This window comes from Cucumis sativus, chromosome 5, assembly GCF_000004075.3.
Source record: "Cucumis sativus cultivar 9930 chromosome 5, Cucumber_9930_V3, whole genome shotgun sequence".
NCBI lineage: Eukaryota > Viridiplantae > Streptophyta > Magnoliopsida > Cucurbitales > Cucurbitaceae > Cucumis > Cucumis sativus.
The window spans coordinates 6,257,346-6,277,629 of record NC_026659.2 but is presented as its reverse complement, the minus strand read 5'-3'; the positions used below and the strand labels follow the sequence as shown (position 1 = coordinate 6,277,629).

General features: G+C 32.7%; 1 protein-coding gene and 1 non-coding gene across 3 annotated transcripts; both read left to right on the top strand.

Moving 5' to 3' along the window:
- Positions 1 to 4,789: 4,789 nt before the first annotated feature.
- Positions 4,790 to 13,914, top strand: LOC101221482 (multiple inositol polyphosphate phosphatase 1). 2 transcript variants are annotated; one of them, XM_011656703.2, is made up of 12 exons: positions 4,790 to 5,073; positions 9,267 to 9,348; positions 9,897 to 10,190; positions 10,340 to 10,498; positions 10,890 to 11,030; positions 11,249 to 11,305; positions 11,858 to 11,996; positions 12,072 to 12,182; positions 12,287 to 12,480; positions 13,254 to 13,295; positions 13,383 to 13,470; positions 13,621 to 13,914. In XM_011656703.2, exons 1-12 carry the CDS (start codon positions 4,952 to 4,954, stop codon positions 13,653 to 13,655), a joined length of 1,464 nt encoding a protein of 487 aa, XP_011655005.2. In that variant the 5' UTR covers positions 4,790 to 4,951; the 3' UTR covers positions 13,656 to 13,914. The 2 variants fall into 2 exon arrangements, with proteins under 2 accessions (XP_011655005.2, XP_011655004.2); XM_011656702.2 differs by having other exon boundaries at positions 4,791 to 5,073; positions 13,383 to 13,872.
- Positions 13,915 to 15,726: 1,812 nt separating this feature from the next.
- On the top strand, positions 15,727 to 15,808 carry TRNAS-CGA. Its single transcript has one exon. It is a non-coding gene; the product is annotated as a tRNA-Ser (tRNA).
- The last annotated feature ends 4,476 nt before the right edge of the window (positions 15,809 to 20,284 follow it).

The window sequence follows — 20,284 nt, the reverse complement described above, 5'->3', positions numbered from 1 at the left end:
GGTGTACAAGGTAAGTTTTTAAGTAACATTGAACATAATTGACATTGAAATTTTGATGATCTATAATGTTAGTTTAGAACCGACATTGTAGCTATATTATGTCAGATTTTAACTTACATTAAGTCCCAGTTCTGTACTAGTAGTGAGTTAAGAAAAACAAACAATATTGTAAAGAACAAAGAGTATAGAGGCTAGCTAGTAGGCAACATTAGTTATAATTCATCTCTTTGAGGTTGTTTACCATCATTGTGAAGCTAGAAGAACCAATTGAACAATGATAACTTACTCGACCAATCGAACAATGATAACTTACTCGATTTGAGCTCCTCTGTTGGTCCTTCCTCGTTTACAGTGCACAACTTCTTGAAATCATGCTTAAGAAGAGGATCCACAATTTTATCCTACAAAAGATATTAGTTTTAAGATCATTATTACATGGTAACATAATACTTACGCGTAATTCAAAATGGAGACAGTAATTCTACCTTGAATGTGTTGAAGGGGCAAAAGTACGAACCATCACAACCCTATTCATTCAAATTCAAAAGATTTTATTACTATACCAACTAACTAACAAGGATTAATTACTCAAAGAAACCAAATGAACACGTACAAAGATAACTATATTGCAATATCAATAATGATACGAGACATAAGAAGGGAATTTCATTCTTAATGGAAGTCAAAGCATATGAATAAGAAATAATAATACGAGACTACGAGTGATTGTAAGGGTGCTAACAGGCATTGCTATGGGTTCTTCATTATGCAAGACTTGAACAAAGTACTCGTTGGACGAATTAGCAACAGGAGCGCAGCTATAGAGAACCAGCATGTTATTTCCAGCAAAAGGTGAAACATTGCTTACCCTCCAGTTTCTAGTTGCGGGAGGCCGAGGAGGAAGCTCTAAAGGATAATGCTCCTTTTGGATTTGTTTAAATCCTGTTATATATATTCAAATAACAAAAAGAAAGAATAAAAAGAGTGCTTTGGTCTTAAAAAGAAGTGTGTAAATGAATCTCATAACTCTTTTAGGATAATAATTAAATTTATAACAATTTTTTGAAAAGAATTTGTAAATATTCGTCATGGTTTTTATCATTAATACTTCTATAACCATTCGATCTTCTAATAGACTCCAAAGACTGAATATAAATCTTGCTACATATGTAACTTTTCTTACAATATGTTATTGTCTCAGCTAACCCTCTGTCTCATTGCTATATTAGAAACTTCAGAAGAAGAAAAACACAATATACCTTCTCCTTCTTCTTCAAGGAAGAGCCAAAGCAAACATGTGAATGGAATAACAGTTTCAGCAAAACGAAGTCTTGCCTTCTCATAGAGTCTTCCAGGAACTTGTTTTTCCACAAAACAACAAAGTAGATATAATTTCCATACCATATATCAATTAAGATTGTGTCGTGTTTGTGTAAATATATAGATAGCTTGTCTGGCTTTGATAGCGTTCTTCATGGATTCAAAAACATCTTCCATCAAATTAACTCCAATTTTGTAATTTAATGAATTTCCATAACCATTCAACATAAACATCTCTACATCGCCCGTCCACTCCAACAAAGCAACCTGTTCACACACAGCGGATCAAGAAATTTTGTTAACAGAACGAAAAAATTGAAAAATAAATGCATGCTGAGATGAGAATTTTAACATGATACCGCCAACCCGAGACCCAACCCAACCCGTAAAAATCAATTTTTTTTAACCCAATCTAATCCATATTTTAACCTAACCCAACCCAACCCTTATTATATGGGTTGGGTAGTCCGGGTTATTCGGGTCCAACCCATATTCTTACACTCTTAACTCACAGTTACATACAAACTTGTTTTCTTTCCTTTTAACATTCGACGTAACAACAAATTATTTTTCTACTTCTAGATACACTTGATATGTTAGGAATTATCATATGCGTTTGTAAATATAAATAGGTTATGATCATATGTCAATTATGTAATCTTAACAAAAATTATAATTTATAGAATGTGTTTTTAAATTTGAATTAAAATGGATCCTATGTTTAAGATTAAAAAAAAAAAAAACCAACATGTGTTTTTAGATGGCCGAGTGTTAAACATTTGGCCAAACACCAATTTATTTTTACTATTCCCAAATCAAATATGTTCTTAAACAAATTAAAGAAAAATAAAATTAATAAAAACAAAAACTTATGGCTCATTTGGTAATGTTCTTGTTCCCTATTTCTTGTTTCTTGATAATTGTTTTCGTTTCTTGTTTCTTGAAAAAAGAAACAGAAACAAAAAATGTGTTGGATAATTGTTTCTTGTTTCCTTATTTTCTTTGAAATTTATTTTATTTTATTTTATTCATATTTAATTCAATTAAACATCAAACAAAAATATATGTCCTTCATTAAACATAATAAAAAAAAATTAACCTAGATAGGAAGGTCTTCTTTTAATCTTATGGAGAACGAGATGAAGATTGAGATCTAAAGAACAGAGCCAACGAGAGGAAGACAAAAACCCACAACGAAAAGAAGGACCGAAACCCACGACAAAGAGGAAGAAAAAAAGTCACGGTTAAAACACATATTTGACAAAAGTTCACAAATTCGATGAAAACACAATTCACGCAAAGAGGAAGAGGAAAACCTAGATCCAACGAAGAGGAAGGCGTCGTGTAAAGGAAGACGATGAGAGACGAAGAGGAAGACAACAAAGACGATGAGAGGAAGAGGAAGAGGATGGTTATTTGGAAAAGACAATCGAGATAAGAGGAAGAAAAAGGAAACCACGTGGAGAGTGCTTATTTGGGGAAGAAGATGGAAATAAGAGGAAGAAAAAGGAAATCACGAGAGTAAAATGGAAAAGGAAAATGAAATAGAAAAAGAATCAAAAAGAAGGGAAAGGAAGCCAATAAAAAGAATGGAGAAAAAAGAGAAGAAAATCAATAAAAAGAATGAGAAAAAAGAAAAGAAAACCAATAGAAAAAATTGAGAAACAGAAACAAGAGAAACTACTTTTCTATTTTTTTTAAAACGATAAACAGGGAACGTTACCAAACATCTCCGTTTTTTATAAAATAAAAACAGAAAACAAGAAACAAGAAACAAGAACATTACCAAACAGGCTCTTAGAAATCACAACTAAGCTCAAAATGGTTAATATTCAAATAATGTATATTATCTAAATCGAACAACAAATGTCTTGAGTTCATTGTGTGGTAGAGTGTTACTAAATACATATCGATATTTGTTTCACCAAGCTAATTTTCTAATTAAAATGTTGACTAAGACTAGTGTATGGATATAGACAAGGTAAATAAAAGTAAAGACTAGATAGTATATTAATATCATTTCTTATAAAACTCTATGATTATACTTTTAGTAATTTTTTATAATTGAAAAGAAGTTAAAGATAAATTAAAATTTTTTATATCAATACAATATGAAACACAACTTATTCTCGAAGACAAAACAATCCAAATAAGGTAAATAATTTTGTTTCTGCCTTGCTTGAGTGAGTACTAGGTTGTACAACTTATTCACGAGTTTTTAGAATTATTGGATGATATTTTGCCTTTCGTTTCGTAGTTTTATCATTCCACCTTGTTTAAGTAAAGATTAGGGAAAGCAGTGACGTATTTTAAATTTTATATAGGAGGCTCGGACACTATATAATAAACACACTAAAAATGGTTTAAAAACATTTCGATATTTCACTGATACTTCAATAACATTCATTACGTTTGTAGTAATAAAAAAAGACTGACAATTTACATATGATTTTTGTAATGTAAATATGTAAATTTAAAAATTTGCATCAAAAAATAAAAGAATAATACATTTTCATGGAATATTGTTGAGAGAGTGAAAATTTGCATCACCGACTTTATTGCATTTTGCATTTTTTAAAAAATTTTGTTAAATAACAAATGAAAACTAAAAAATAATTTAGACTTCTATCTTATATAGTTTTTTATTTTCTTTTTTTTTAAAAAAAATTATATTTCTTTTAGAAAATCATTGAAATTTAGGAAGAAATTTGATATTTAGGAAAAGAAAATTATTGATGTTTGGAATAAAAATTATTTCGTCGAGGGCACAACTACTACATCATATAATTTAGACAAAATGAAACTAAATTTAATATATATTATAATCTAACTCTTAAAAATAGTACTAAAATACAAAAGCAGATAAGTGAGAGAGGGCACGTGCCCTGATCTTAGGGGTGTATAAATATGAGTTGAACCTGAATAACCCAGACTACCCAACCCATATTATAAGGGTTGAGTTGAGTTAGGTTAAAATATGAGTTGGGTTGGGTTAACTTTTTTTTTATTTTTTCGGGTTGGGTTGGGTCTCGGGTTGGAGGGTTGAAAAATTCGATTCAATCCAACCCAACCAAAATTAATATAATATATAAATAAATAAATTAGAGGTATATATTATTTTAATAAAAAACAAATTAGAGGTATATAAATTTTGAATTATTGTATAAAAGTTTGAATTATGTATGTTTGAAATTTAAATATAACAACCTCAAACTGTTATAACCTTTGGAAACTAGAAAACGGAATTTTTTTTTAAAAAATATTTATATGTACAACTCGACAATCCAACTCATATTTTACGGGTTGGGTTAAAAACTAAATTTAGGTTATTCGAAAATATGGGTTGAGTTCAAAATGTCTCTCAACCCAACTCGATTTCGGATCGGCCTTATTAGTTTGACTTCAAAACTTAACACTATCTCATCTTCAGTTAAAATAATAGGACCCGACTCCACAACCCAAAAAATTGGGGTGGTTCAAGTGTTCCCAGCCCGTTTACAACCCTATGAACTCATAAGGGGGCAAATTGGCAAATAAAGTCACAATCAAAAGATGGAAGGCAAAATTGGCAAATAAAGTTTTTAGTTTCTTTTCATATAATTTCTTGATGTTTATATACATGCTTGGATGAATGGCAGCGAGGAAGGAAATTTTCATGGCCATTTTTCTTCTCATTTTCTTATTCCTATTCACTCATTTGAGGGCTGAAGAGCGATCATTCGATGTAAAGCAACATCTGTCCACGGTTACCAGGTTTTCTTGACGATCTCTCTCATCTATTTTTGTGGGTTTTGTGCTGTTTGAATTGCCTGTTTTTTTCGATCTATCTTCATGATTTATTTCTTTTCTTTCGTTTTGTATTGATTTAGGTGTTTGTGTGAATGATTGAGATTTAATTCATGGGAAACATCTCTGGATTTCGATCTGTTTCTTATGAAACATGTTTTAAACATTAATATTTCTGATCAGACAATTGAAATCGAAATTTAGAATTCCTGTATTTTAAAATTTAGCTTAATCTCTTTCCACGAATCCACGTGAAAAATTTACTAGAAAGTCAATGGCCTAAACATGGGTTTTTTTTCTTTTTCTTTTTTTAATGATTTTTAAACGTTTGTTGGTTGGACTTTGCATGTGATTATAGGTTTCCACAGCTTGATGTTAGATTACCACTATATGGAGCTGGAACTGTGACTGTCTTCGGGATGATTTTATTTTATGTTTTTAAAATTAATTCAAAAAAACGGAAACAGGCCTCTTTGTTGAAATAATGAAATGATACTAATGGTCAAAATACATAATAGGAGACAACAGTAGGGAGAGAAAAAACTAACCAACAATGCAAGAACAATGTCAAACGGTTAACAAGAGAAAACAATCTAACTTGTAAAAAAAGAGGAAATAGGAGCATTACGATTTAAGCTTATGTCTTGAATCAAATAATCTGAAAAAAAAAATCTTGGAAAGAGAGCATCAAGAGGAAGCTTTGACTCGAACAATCACAAAACGGTCAAACCTATGAAGTGACTTGTCTTGCAAGTTGCTGTTTCCTTTCAAACCAAATCTTTGAAAGAATGGGTTTGACAGCATTAACCTACAACTGATGCGAATGTGGTTTTAAGGACTGGCGCAATTAAGAACTGAGACACATTTTCTGTAAAGCTATTACAAAAATCCTGATGAAGGTTAAACAATGGGAATAGTTTTCTCCACAATTCTTTTGAGAAGTGACAATAAAAAAAGATATGCTGACAATCTTTATCATCTCTTTAGCATAATGGGAAAATTGAGGCAAAAAAGAACTATTTGGCAGTTTCCCTTGGAAGGATCTTTGCACAATTAAGAGGCCCAAAAATCATAACCCAAATGACGATGTTATCTCTTCTTGGACACCTATATTTCCATAGGTTTTTGATCATTTTGCTATCAATTGAAGAGGAAGAAGCCAAATGTCTAACTAAAGACTTTTTGTGAACACTCCTGAAGCATTCAATGTCCATATTCTGGAATCCTGCCTTTCTACCACTCATTGACACCTAACATTATCAAAAATTTCTTAAATCCAGCATCTCTTCTTCTTTTAATGATCTTCTATAATTAATTACCCATAATAACATGTTCAGGTACCAATGATAAAAAAATTGATCCTTAGGAATCATAGTAAATCTGAGTAATCTTGGAAAGAATGAACTCAAGGACGAAGAATTCAACCATTTGTGATGCCAAAAAGAGATCTAGCACCTCGGCCTCAATTGAAGGAGGCATAAGATTCAACTTTGAATAAGGCTTGAGAGAGATTTATCCAAGGGCTTCAAAGGTTTTTTCCAACTTTTCCAGATGTGTGCCAATCAAAGGAGCCACTCCCATTGATACTCCTTAGAACTTTGTATCAAAGAGCTTTCTCTTCATGAATAAATCTCCAACCCCATTTTGCCAATACTGCCATGTTTCTGTTTTTATATCATCAAAACTGAGACCTCCTTGTGTTTGCAGTTCGGAAACCAACCCACTTGACGAGGTGATTTATCTTCCCAAAAAAATCCTGCATTATCATTTTTATTTCTGCAAGCACTTTGGAAGGCATTGTAAAGGAAGACATATAATCAATTGGGAGATTAGAAAGATCTGCCTTATTCAAAGTGAGCCTCCCTCTAGATAGATTAAAGCATCTCCTTCTATCCAACTTCTTTTGGATTTTATCAACGACTGGCTGGTGGCTGCTAAAAGGAAACCTTTCTTGGGTGGCCTCGAAGAGGAAGCCCAAGATACACAAACGGTAATGGTTCCGCTTTACAATTCAAACTTGATGCAGTTGCCAACAGCCATTTTTTTTGCAATATTCACTTCACAAGGTTTAGATTTTTCCCAATTAATCTTCTGCTTCGAGCACCTTTGGAAGAGCTCAATGATTGGTATTAAAGCTGCCTTGAAGGTGAGGCGCCAGACCTGGTCCTTGAGGGCATTTTAAAACACTCGTCACACTTATTAAGCAAGAAAAGAAGAGAGGCCACTTCCCTATTGGATGAGTGACGCGGAACGTAAAAGAAAAGACACCGAACTTCCTCCCAAATCAAAAATTAGAGATTAGATGATTTTTAAGAGAGGACAAATGATGATAAAGATGAGGAAAGACGGAGCAAATGGGGCTATCCCTAACCAGTGGACTTGAAATACTTGAAAGACCCAACAAGTGGAAATCAGTTTTAATTAGGAAGAAAATGACAATGCAGGAGCTTGAACATAGGACCTCCCTGGACCACTTGCTCTGATACTATATTAAACCATCAATTTACCCAAAAGCTTAAGCTAGTGGTTAAAGGCAAATTTAATTATATATTACTGACACATCTAACCCAAGGAGAGAGAAGGGAGCTCAAGCGAGATGTCCTTCCCAAGGAGTACGATGTGTGCCTCTAACCCCTTTAGCCACCCACTCAAAGGAGTAGAGCCATGCTTGCCCAGAATGATTCTATGCCTCAAAGATTCAGACTCAAGGGCAAAATGCCAAAGCCAGTTAGCCAACAAGGCTTTGTTATGCAGCCTTAAGTTACCAATCTCCAATCCTCCCTGATTCATAGAGTGCCCAACAATTTGCCAGCTAACCAAATGAGATTCCTTCTTTTTCATCTATTCCTTCCCAAAGAAAATCTCTCATAAGCTTCTTGATACTTTTGCATATAGAGCTAGGAGCTTTAAATAAGGAGAAGAAGTAAACAGGAATACCGCTAAGTGTCACGAACATATTTTTCCAAAGTGTGTTTACCTTTGGTTATATGCTCCGATTACCCCCAGTTTATCTCATCTTTAGTCTCCATAACTAGTTTAGGTGTTTACTTTTCATTCTAGGTCATAAAGTTTGGGTGTGACGTTTCGGCATTTTCATATGCAAGCCTGCCAGAGCTGAAAATGTTCAGAATGTACTATAGGGGAAGCATACCAATTGAATCCCCGCTCAAACATTAGTTGTACTCTTTGCAAGCAACCCTTTTTCCTTGCAATTGACAGTCTTTAATGCTTATCGTAACGTCTATTTCAATGTATTTCTTTCTTTCCTGCGTTTTATTAATAAAATTTTCCTAAAACGCAAAGGAAGGTTACGACATACGTCGACGTTACCCACAACTCTTAGATTTTGATCGGCTGACTTGTTCGTCGAGTTAGAACAAGTGCCACACAATCGTCTGTCTCGAGGTTGAAACGCTACAATTGTGACACTAAGCACAGATCTACTAGAAGATAATCTACCACCCTTAGAGAAAAAAAAATTCCAAGAAGCGAACCTTTCATTTGCTTCTGCTTGGCATCAAAATACTCAAGTTCTGCCCATAGACCTTTTTCTTTCACAAAATCAGGAAACCAAGACTTCTTACAGTATCTGTTATCCTTCTGAGTTTGGAATTAATAAAAAAACCAGCTCAACCTTGTACCCTAAATCGGCAACTGAGGCTTTGATCTCTTCACAACATTCCTTTTGTAACAACCCACTATTGCAAAATTGGAAAGGACCCCATAACAACAAACACTTTGGAATTTGGGATGATGTTCTATTTTTCTAATTGGAGAGCCAGCTTTAGTCTTTTTTTCCTGATGTACAAAGTTATGGAGTCAATGGCATTATTTGTAATTGATAAGCTTTCTTGTAATGTTAGGCTGCAAGTTTGATTTGTCTGGAGGGGCTTACTACTTCGATATTCAGTAAATTTTTTTGTATTCTTGTATTTTTGTATTCTTAGGCTGCAAGCAGTTTGCAGGCAGCCTAGAGGGGGTTTTGTGTCTATTGTTCTTGTTTCTGTTCAAATATCGACAAAAGAGTTGTTCTGTTTCTTATTAGGGGAAAAAAAGACTATGCCCTATGTTTTCTGTGCAAGCGTGATGGGTTTCAATAGTCATGATGTACAATGCCATGGTAAAAGAAGAATACTTCTAATATTGATCTTTGTGGACAGATATGGTGCAGCAAAAGGTGGTCATTATAGTAACTATGTTCCCGCTCCTGATGGATGCATTCCAATCCATTTAAATCTTGTGGTAAGTTATATTCCAAACTTGTTGTTTCCAAAAAACCAATTTGGTTAATTAGCTTTCATGATGCTTTTTGATCAGGAGTTATTGTCGTCCTCGAGCGTGAATGAAATAGGTGGAAGTAAAAGATCTATATTTCAGAATTTTATTGATAGATCATGAATGATTGGGTTGTATCATGTATTCCCCCATTTAAGATTAGTTTTCCATTTTTGGATCGTTTCACTTGACTCCACCATTTCCTCTTTGGTCAATATGTATTAGGTTGTTTGTATGAACTTAAATGGAAAACTATATCTTTAAACCCCCTTACAGAAGGGGGGAGGCATGCAAGGTTGCTTTCTTGCCATGGATTCTAGCAGGGTGTATGTTTCTTTTCGGGTGTGTATGTAAATGTATCAATGCTTGTTGCACAGCTTGGGATTCTATACCAGATTTTTGCATGGCTTGTTTGCAAGCTTTTTAATAACAGTACTTGGTTTGACTATTTGTAATTTTTTGAAAGCTATAGATTCCAAAGAAATGAATAGATTTAATGGTTTATTTTTTCTCAGGCTAGGCACGGAACTCGTGCTCCAACCAAAAAACGGATCAAAGAGTTAAACAACTTGGAGAATCAATTACAGATGCTTTTAAGTGCTGCTGCAGGCAATGGTTTATCTCTGCATAAAGTTCCTTCCTGGTTGAAGGGATGGAAATCTCCTTGGAGAGAAAAAGTGAATGGTGGAGAATTAATTCCTGAAGGAGAGCAAGAATTGTATGATCTCGGAATTAGAACAAGAAAATTGTTTCCTGACTTGTTTAGTGATGATTATCACCCCGACATATATACAATCAAAGCAACTCAGGTTATTTTCGCTTTTGGCATTGTTTGTGTTGTCAGTTGTGCACCTCTAATTGTTAACTGTGTGGATTGGAAGTATATAGACTTGGAGCTTTGTTTATTTGTTTGAAAAACAAACTGTTTGATTATGTTCGTTCCTCCATGACTAATTAGATTCCTCGAGCATCTGCTAGTGCTGTGGCATTTGGTATGGGGCTATTCAGTGGGAGAGGAAACCTTGGACTAGATCATCATCGAGCTTTTTCTGTTGTTAGTGAGAGTCGTGCCAGTGATACGATGCTTAGGTTTTTCGATTGTTGTCAGAGATATGAGGTAATTATGAATTCTTAATATTTTCTAATTTCTGTGGTTTATATTTGCCAAAATTTGATTACATATTACTATTTTCATTAAAATCATACTTTTTGTTTACTGTTTTGCACTTTAATTGTTGTTATGTGTTGGTTTGTGCATGGAAATTAGATCAAAAGTATTAAATATACGAATTCATTGGACATTGACATCAATCACATCCATCTCGTGTTCATCATTGTTCTTGAATTTTCTGAATGTTACACTGGAACTCTAAAACATCAATCAACATTTCTGCCAGTTTAACTTTCAATAGGTCAACCATATGACAAAATTATTTTCAACCCTTAAATCTGCCATGATTAATTAAGATGTTTAATGATTAACTGGTTGCTGTCATTCATCAATTCAGGATTATAGGAAGAATCAGGAACCTGAAGTTGAGAAGCGTAAAGAACCTGTACTTGATGATATTACTAAGTCACTCACTGAACGTTATGGTCTAAATTTTACCCGGCAACACATTTCATCTCTTTGGTTTCTCTGTAAGCAGGTGATTCTTCATTCATTTACTTGGAATATGGTGAATGGCAAAGTCCTCCATAAAATATTCAGGTTCAAGGATCTTGAAAATGGATTTTGAAATTTTACAGTCAATTGTTTTATCTTGGGGTATGCACTTACAAAGTAGCAAGTTAACCTTTTAATTAGCGATGATATTGAAAATGGGATTTTTCTAAGAAAATGTTTATGATTCTTCTTCATCTGCAGGAGGCATCCTTGTTGGACATAACAGATCAAGCTTGTGGAATGTTCAGCCAGTCTGAGGTACTTGAATTATTGGTCTTATTATTTACTGCCATGTAAATAGTACGGTTTGGTTTTAAATGCATGTTATAGATTCTTGTATTTCATGGAGCAAGTATAGCTTATTACTTCTCATCTCATTATGTATATATCTAACTAAAGTTAGCTTTTATTAAAAGGAACAGAAAATATGGATATGTATTTATGTATTCCTTCATATGAATCTGAAAAGGGTTGGATGGGAATTCAAGCTAGAAAATACATTTTCTTAAAAGAATAGACGGTTTGAGAGAAATGAGATAGGCATTAATTTGATATATAATATATGTACGTATTCACATACCTACATATAGGTTATAGCTTGAATAGTCAGTGAGCTCGTATACGAGGTTAGCGTGTTCCACAGAATATTTATCTATCAAGATGATCAGACTTTTGAGTTCTTTCTAATCCACTTATATAGAATCTTTTGTTGAATGGTTTTGGTTCAGCTGTGCAAGCTGCAGTTAACATGTTTGGTAGGTTCTGCATTTCTTGATTCTCAACTTTGCAACCTGTGTTTTGTGTTCTCAGGTTGCTTTGTTGGAGTGGATGGATGATATGGAGGTGTTTATATTGAAGGGTTATGGCAATTCATTAAACTATAGAATGGGAGTTCCTTTGTTGGAAGATATCGTTCAATCCATGGAGAAAGCTATCACAGCCAAAGAAGGTACACACACACACACACATCTTAAAGGCCAATGCTGGAAGTTATATTTACTGTATTTCATTTTGCTATTGGCAGAAAAACGAGTTCCTGGCAGCTATGAGAAGGCAAGACTTCGTTTTGCTCATGCTGAAACTGTGCTTCCATTCACATGTTTGCTCGGGCTCTTCCTTGAAGGAGGACATCATGGTAAATGTTTTTTTTCTTTTTGGTATGAATAAAACACTTCTAAATTTATGCACTCAATCTTTCTCAGTCTTGGACTTTATTCTTTTAACATCTGAATATAACAGGATTTAAACAAATACAAAGGGAGCAGTCTTTGCAACTTCCTCCACGGCCTCCAGCTACTAGAATCTGGAAGGGAAGTGCTGTTGCACCTTTTGCTGGGAATAACATGCTGGTTCTCTATAGCTGCCCCGCCAATAACTTGTCGGACGAGTACCTTGTGCAAGTCTTGCATAATGAAGAACCCATAGCAATGCCGGTTAGCGCTCTCTTATAATTTCTTATTGATAGCTCATGTTTGGGCTTCCATAAAAATTTCATTCTTACGTCTTTTAATGCATAAAATTTCTAAAAGGCTATATTTTTTTTGTTTTTTTTTCTAAATAAGCTTTAGAAACACCATTTTGACCCTTTCAAGTTTCTATATTTAAGGTATTTTTTTCAAACCTTATTGTTTTTAGAATTGGACAAAGAATTTGAATGATTTTTTTTAAGAAATGTGAAAACAATAATAAAGAAACTACGAGTAAACAAATATCGATTTTAACTACAAAAAACTAAAAGTTAAACCATTATCGAATGAGATCCTAATTTATTTTGTTTTAAGATCTACATTTATAGACGATTCTAAGATTGGATTTTCATCTCAAAATTTTCTATTCTTGACATTTCTTGCTGATTTTGTAGTCTGTTCATATTTCTAGTGACAATTGAATTTATGATGAATTTGTTAGAGCACTAGTTAAAGGTATATATGTAAGATTAGTAAGGTATTAGTAAGGGGTATTGTGGGTAATTATGTAGCAGTGTCTTGGTTATAAATAAGGGAAATTATGGACCTTAGAGGGTTTGTGGATGGTTTTGGTGGGAGTTTCCATTGGGAAAAAGATAGCCCTCTCGAAACACTATTGGTGTATTGTAACCGTGCTTGATATTTTGCAATACACTACTATCTTTGTGCTCTTTTTGATTTCTTTGAGTTTTTATGTGAGTTGGGATCCTAACAGATTTTTTTTATACTTGGATGAATAGGGTTGCGATGGTTTGCATTTTTGCCCCTTCCAAATGTTCAAGGTAGAATTTATGGCTTCTTTTTAAATTACACACTGAGTATTTTGTTACTACAGAATGATAATATCTTAAAATTGTGATCTTTTGAAGGACAAAATTGTGGCCCCTCATCTTGAGCATGATTTCAACACGTTGTGCACTGCGAATGTGGAAGAACAAACACCATCGCCTGAATCGAGTAAGTTATCACTGTTCCATTGGCTCTTCTCGCTGTGGAATAATGATAAACAACCTCGAACAGATGAATTGTAATCAAATGATGCCTTACTAACTAATTCAATCTTTGTTGTTGTTGACATTGTTTTCTTAATGTGTATATCATCAACAGGCGCAGATGCTGAGTCCACGTTTTATTACATGTAGGCAGGAATCACTCGTTTTTCGTGCTAATTTCAAGTTTTGTTTTAACCTCATCTGGAGCTTCCATTTGTTTCACACTCCTCTTTCATTCAAAGATTTAGACTCCAATCAAATTTTGGCTTTTGCTTGATGTTTTATCACAAAAGGCAAGTGCTTCAATTTTATCAGTATGACAGAAAGGATTGAGAGTTTGTTAATCCTTTTGCCATTTTTGTTGTAATTTTTGAAATCATTTAAAAAAATTCCAATTAGATTTATCCTATTTAAAATACAGTTATATTTTCTATTAACAACCAACAGATCTGTTGATTAAACTTGAAATTTGTATTCAATTTTAAGAGGGGATAAAAAGTTGATAAAAATGTAAAACTAAACTCAAAATTGATACTTACCTTTGGATTTATGTTCTCAGTTTTATGGAAATGCTAAGATAAAAATATTTTTAAAATATTCATTTTAATGTATAGGTTTTTTTTTTCCCAAAATTGAAAATATAAGTTAATAGATGAACTCTATAAAAGAAAAAGAGCATAAAGAAAAAGTTATAATTATGAAAAGATTAATGATAGAAGAAAAAGAAAAAGTATAAATATCAAATGCAATCAAATAGAAATAAGCTTTATACAAATGGAGTATCGACTAGATGTATAGACAATATGCACGGACGGACTAGCTACTTCAATGGGATCTTTTAATATGGTTGGAGGAGAAATTACCAAATGTCTAGTCTTCCCAAAACATGAAATATCAAATGATATTAACTTTTATCAATTATCTTTTATATTTTAAAGATATGCAAACATTATGATGAATTCATAAAATTGTTGAAATATCAATCAAATTTTCTTACATCTTAAAAACAAATAATACTATGCTTTCTTTTAACACTAGACAAATTTTCTAGATTACTTTGACAATTTTCTAAATATAACAATTGTGGGGCAAGTGATTAAACTTCCGTCGTGGTGCCCTCTAATATGGATAAACATAGTAGATTGAAAAAATGAGTTGGCTGGTTTGTGTCGATTTGGAAAAAATCTAAGTCGAAAAATTTACATAAATATTTTAGAGAAAAAAACGGACTAGTTGGCTTTTATTTCTCGACAATTGAGGTTGGTTTGAACATTGAACATTTACTAAACTGGTCGTAGTTGGTTTAGTTGTGATATATTCGAAAAACCAACTTTGATCGATCATTGTCCTTACTCTCTAAGGACAAAGTAACACGCCAATACTACTAAACTAAGCTCATTTTTGGCACTTTAATCGCTATCTAATTAAATTTTTTAGTCTATCTTGTTAAAAAAACTACTTTTAAATTTGTTGAAATTAGAGTTTAGACATTATTTATAGGTTTTAGTACTTAATAATTGTTGGATAGGCAGTGGAAATTTTTATTTTACTGACTAATATGTCATTGGTCAATTCATCATTTTTTTTTTTTTACAATTTATAGATCTATTATAAGTAAAATGTGTAAGTTTAAGGTTAAAAGTTGTAAGTGATCTATTAAATACAAAATTAAAAATTGAAATACTCATTTGATCTTTCAAAGTTGATAAATCTATTTCTCATCAAATCGACCTAAAGAATCTATTTTGACACATTTTTTAAAGTTATTTTAACAAACAAAAATAAAGAATTCAGTAGATCAGGAGTACAACTAATAATGTTAGTAATCGTCATCGTCATTGTCATCAACCCTAGTAATATATTAACATATCAAAATTTCATTAGTGAAATCTCAAACAATTAATGGGTAAAAAACCCTTAGATTCCTCGTATTAAACAAATACAATAGAGTTGAGTTTATAAGAGTTAGAATCGTGAGTTTTTTAAGGTATAGACATTCACCCTTCAAGTATTTTAGAAGGAATCTATCCTAACGTTTTTTTTCTTTTTCATTTTTTACAAAAAGAAAGAAAAGGTAAAAGCATTTTATTATGTTAGATAATTAATTAATTTATAAATAAATAAAATACTTAAAGTGCTTCTATCATTTAAAATATTTGAAAGGCTTTGGAACTAATCTATTTCAATTTATAAATTATTAGAAATTTTGGAACGAAATAGTGTCGATATGTCCGAGTGGTTAAGGAGACAGACTCGAAATCTGTTGGGCTTTGCCTGCGCAGGTTCGAATCCTGCTGTCGACGCTTGTTTTTTTCTTCTTCTCTTCTCTTCTTTTATTTGCACATTCTAACACTTCCTTTTTAACTTTTCATTTTTTTCTTCATAACATTCTATTGCTTAACTTTTCAATTCTTTTTTGAAAGGCTGTCTTCCAGTTTTTTAACTTCACCTTCTTTTATTTAAATTATATTTGTTCGCATCATATTTTTTTAGAAATTTAATTTGTGGATCGTTGGACTTGTGTTGATGCTGTATTTATTTTGATTTAATGTGATATTGTTCGATCTCTGGAATTTGATCTTTTGATTCTCTCTCGATTGGATGCTTACGCTTGATTTGAAGAAGCGGAGCACGTGATGTTGTTGAAGTTTAGTCTTGGAATAAGAGAGATTATATCTTCAAAAGAGCTTCAATCTTCGAGGGTGGTCGATTTTAGAAGTTAGAGAGTCTTCTAGCTCTTGGTTATGAAAGAAACTTATATTTGAATATGATTCAAATTTAACTTATTCAAATTTAATTTAAGTTAAATGTAAGATATTTAATTTAGCTATTAATTAATTGGATAATTTAGTTTTATTTAATTAAACGAGATTTTTTAAAAATAGCAATTTTACAAAATACTTACAACATATAGCAAATTTTATCACTGATAATCATTGATAGTTATAGTGATAGAAGACTATAATTGATTGAATCCAAAATTTTGTTATAACTTGTAAATATTTTAATTTATTTTGCTATGTTTAAAAATGTATCTTAATTAAATTAATATAAATTTGTAAGATATTGAAGAGATATTCATTCAAATAAAATTTGAATGAAATATTAATTAAATATGATTTAATTAATTATATTAATATAAATTTATAAGATAGTAGAGAGATATTCGTTCAAAGAAGATTTGAATGAAATATTAATTAAATGTGATTTAATTAATGTAAATCTATAAGATATTGAAGAGATATTAATTCAAATAAAATTGGAATGAAATATTAATTAAATATAATTTAATTAATTATTAACTCATTGATAAATGGTTAATTAGTAAAAGTGACATTCTATTAATTTCATGATTCTCTCCTACTATTTTTTCTTATTTCGAGAAGAAAAGAGAGTTATAAATATCTAGAAAAAAAACAGTTTTCTTTAAAACAAATTCATCACGAAAAAAAGTCAATACTTGCAGCTTTTGCTCTCTGCAAAAGGAAAAGAGTTTCTCTCAAATATCTCTAAATTTTTTTTCATCCCAATTGGTTCCCATAAACCAATCTCATCCAAAAGGATAGGAAGGTCTCCGACCGATCGTGTCCCAATTAAGAGAATTACTTTGTAGATTTAAAGACATAAACGAGTAAGTTTTTCTTTCTCTAATCTATAATTAGAAAAAATGCTTAGTCTTTAAGTCTTATTAAGAAAACTAGTTTCGTAACTATTTTTGTCGATGTACTAGTATTTTGGGATTCTCAAATTAAATTGAGTAATGGTTCTTTAAAATCTTCCGTTGTCATAGGATTTTTATCTCATCAGGTGCCGTTTGAATTTTTAACAAATAGAGAAGAGTCAGCTTGTGATGCAATGAAGCCAAGGTTTAAGAGATATGAGGTAAAACATTCAAACCAAGCTTTGGTTGCTTGTTTAAGTTCGTATAGGGATTTAAGTAGTTTGCAAACATGATGAGGATGTGATGGATTGACAAATCCTTGAGGTTGTTGCATATATACTTCTTCTTGAAGAGTGTTATGAAGTAATGCCTTTTTCACATCAAGTTGTCTGATTTTCCATCCATATTGAGCTGCAAGAGACAAGATGATATGGATAGTTGCCTTTTTAACTACTGGGCTAAAGGTTTCTTCATAATCAACACCTTCTTCTTGATGGTAGCCCTTTGCTACAATGCAGGCTTTGTGTCTAGCGATTGTCCAATCTCTAGATTCCTTTTAATTTTATAGACCAATTTATATTCTATTACACTTTTTCCGAGAAGTAAATGTGTTAAGATCCATGTCCCTTGTTTAATAAGTGTTGAATGCTCCTTAGCTATAGCATTCTGCCACAGTGGAAATACTAGGGCTTTGGTGAATGAAGTTGGTTCCAGATTATTCTCATCTGAAGTAACAACAACAACGAAGATCTTCTTTTTGGAAATGCCAGATTTTCCTCAAGTTTCCATAGAGTGGGAGTTATGTGCTAAGGGAGCCATAGGTATTTCAACTTCATTTTTAAAAATTTGACTTTTTGTATTAATTTATGTATTCTCAATGGGCAGTGTATTAAGTCTACCGATGTCATCTTTAATATTCATCAGAGTTGATGTAGCTGCTTTTGTGTGATGGATAGGTGGAGTAGAGCTGATGGGCAGCTAAAAAGAGATATCACTTGATTGTGACGTTTGTGTGTTAACAGACTGCAAAAAAAAAAAAAAAAAGTAAAAAAAAAAGTATATATTTTTTTTTGTAGGTTGGGAAGGTTTGCCTTAGATTTTTAATGGTGTATCGTTTGGTTCATTAAATGGAAAGGATGACTCATAAAAGATAACATGTCTAGACGTATAGATTTGATGGTTGCTCATGTTGTAACAAATATATCCTTTACAATCTAATGCATATCCAAGGAAGGCACATTTGGTTGTTTTTTGTTGGAGTTTGTTTGATATATATGGTTTTGCTAAAGGGTAGCAGATGCAACCAAAGACTTTTAGTGAAGAGTAATCAAGGGTTTTATAGAAAAGTATTTCGAACGGTGATTTATGGCCAAGGTTAGGAGATGAGAGGCAGTTGATTAGGTATACAACAGTGTTGAAGGCGAATGGCCATAATTTTATGGGCATAGAGACTCTAGACATCAAAATGAGTGTTATTTTGTCGATGTGTCTATGTTTTCTTTCAGCTACACCGTTTTGTTCGGGGTATAGGGGCAATATTTTTTATGGATGATGTCATGTTTTTGGAGGTAGGATTGAAGGGAATGGTTCACAAATTCTCCACCTCCATCACTTCTTAATTTTTTTTTATAGTAAGGGATAGTTCGTTTTCAAAAAGGGGTTTGAAGATCTGAAATATGGAGTAAACATCATATTTATGAGTAATGGGATAGAGCCAAGTGTATTTAGACACATCATCCATAAATGATACATAGTAATTGAAGTTGTTTATTGATTTTTCTGGGGAAGGTCCCTATACATCAGTAAGTACTACTTTTAAGGGGTATAGAAAAGTGGAAGGGGTATAGAAAAGTGGAAGTAGAATGAGAAAAAAGAAGTTTAGAGAGGGTACACAAAGGATTTCTTGGAGTTTTAGAGAGGAGAAAGATGTAGGGAGAATGCCACAACCTGAGTGAGTTATTGGTAGAGCTTGCCCACTGCCTACAACAATTTGTTTGTCATTAACAACGTTAGAAGCATTGGCTAATAGAGATAGATCAAAAGTAACGTAAGAGTTACAGTTAGAGTCAGCAAGCCATTGAGTATTGGAATTTGAAACAATATTGTAGTTTTGAGTGGCTACCATAGCAGCAAGTTGTGCTGGTGGATGACAACCTTGATAGTTGTAGTTCATGTGATTATAGCAGTTAAGTGCACTATGACCAAGTCGAGTGCAAATATGACATTAAATTTTGGTGGTTGATTGATCAGTAGGGGGTCTTGAGAAGGTGTTTGGGAATATGTTTGAGAGGTTATTTGATATTAGGTTGTTTGGGATTCTGCCTCTTCCATTATTTTCACTTGGGTTTCCTCTTCCATTTCCTCGATTGTTACTATTGCCTCCACGGTTGTTGTGGTTATTACCACCATAGTTTTCTCGGTTTTGTGGATTGTAATTTTGGCTTCTTATTTGGTTATTTTAAACAACAAAAGCAACACTTTGAGGTAGACTTCATCATGCTTAGTCTATTTCTCAATGGTGGATTCTTTTATTATTAGACGAACATGGAGTTCTTCAAAGGATACTGATGTAGACATGAATATGCATTGAGGTTCAGAAGATATTATATTCAGGGGATAATCCATTCATGATGAGATCTTCATAATCAATGAGAACAGAGACATTGGACAACTTATCTTTTAGTTCTTTGATGCGCTGAATGTATGAGTTTATTGATTCACCTACTTTCTTGGAGATAGTACGAAGTTCAGACTTAAGGTTCACCACATTGACTCGAGAGTTGGATTGATAGTGTTTTTCTTGGGTATCTCATATATCTTTGGATGTGGAGCAGCCAACAATGTAGGCAAGGGCATCAGGGGAGAGGGTAGTGTTGATGAGGGGTGATTGAGGGCATGGTCTTTAGCAATCCATTCATCATGGAGTGGGTTTGGCTGAGCGGGTGTTGTTGTTTAGGCAAAATCAGTTGCTTTAGATGAAGATGAAAAGGCACCCGTGGTAGTTTGTGCAAGAAATCTTGCACGTTTTGGGTTAGAGCCATCAACGAAGCCAAATAGTTTGTGTGCAATCAAAGATTGAATGGATCTGGAATTTCCATAGTACATAGTTTTTAGAATC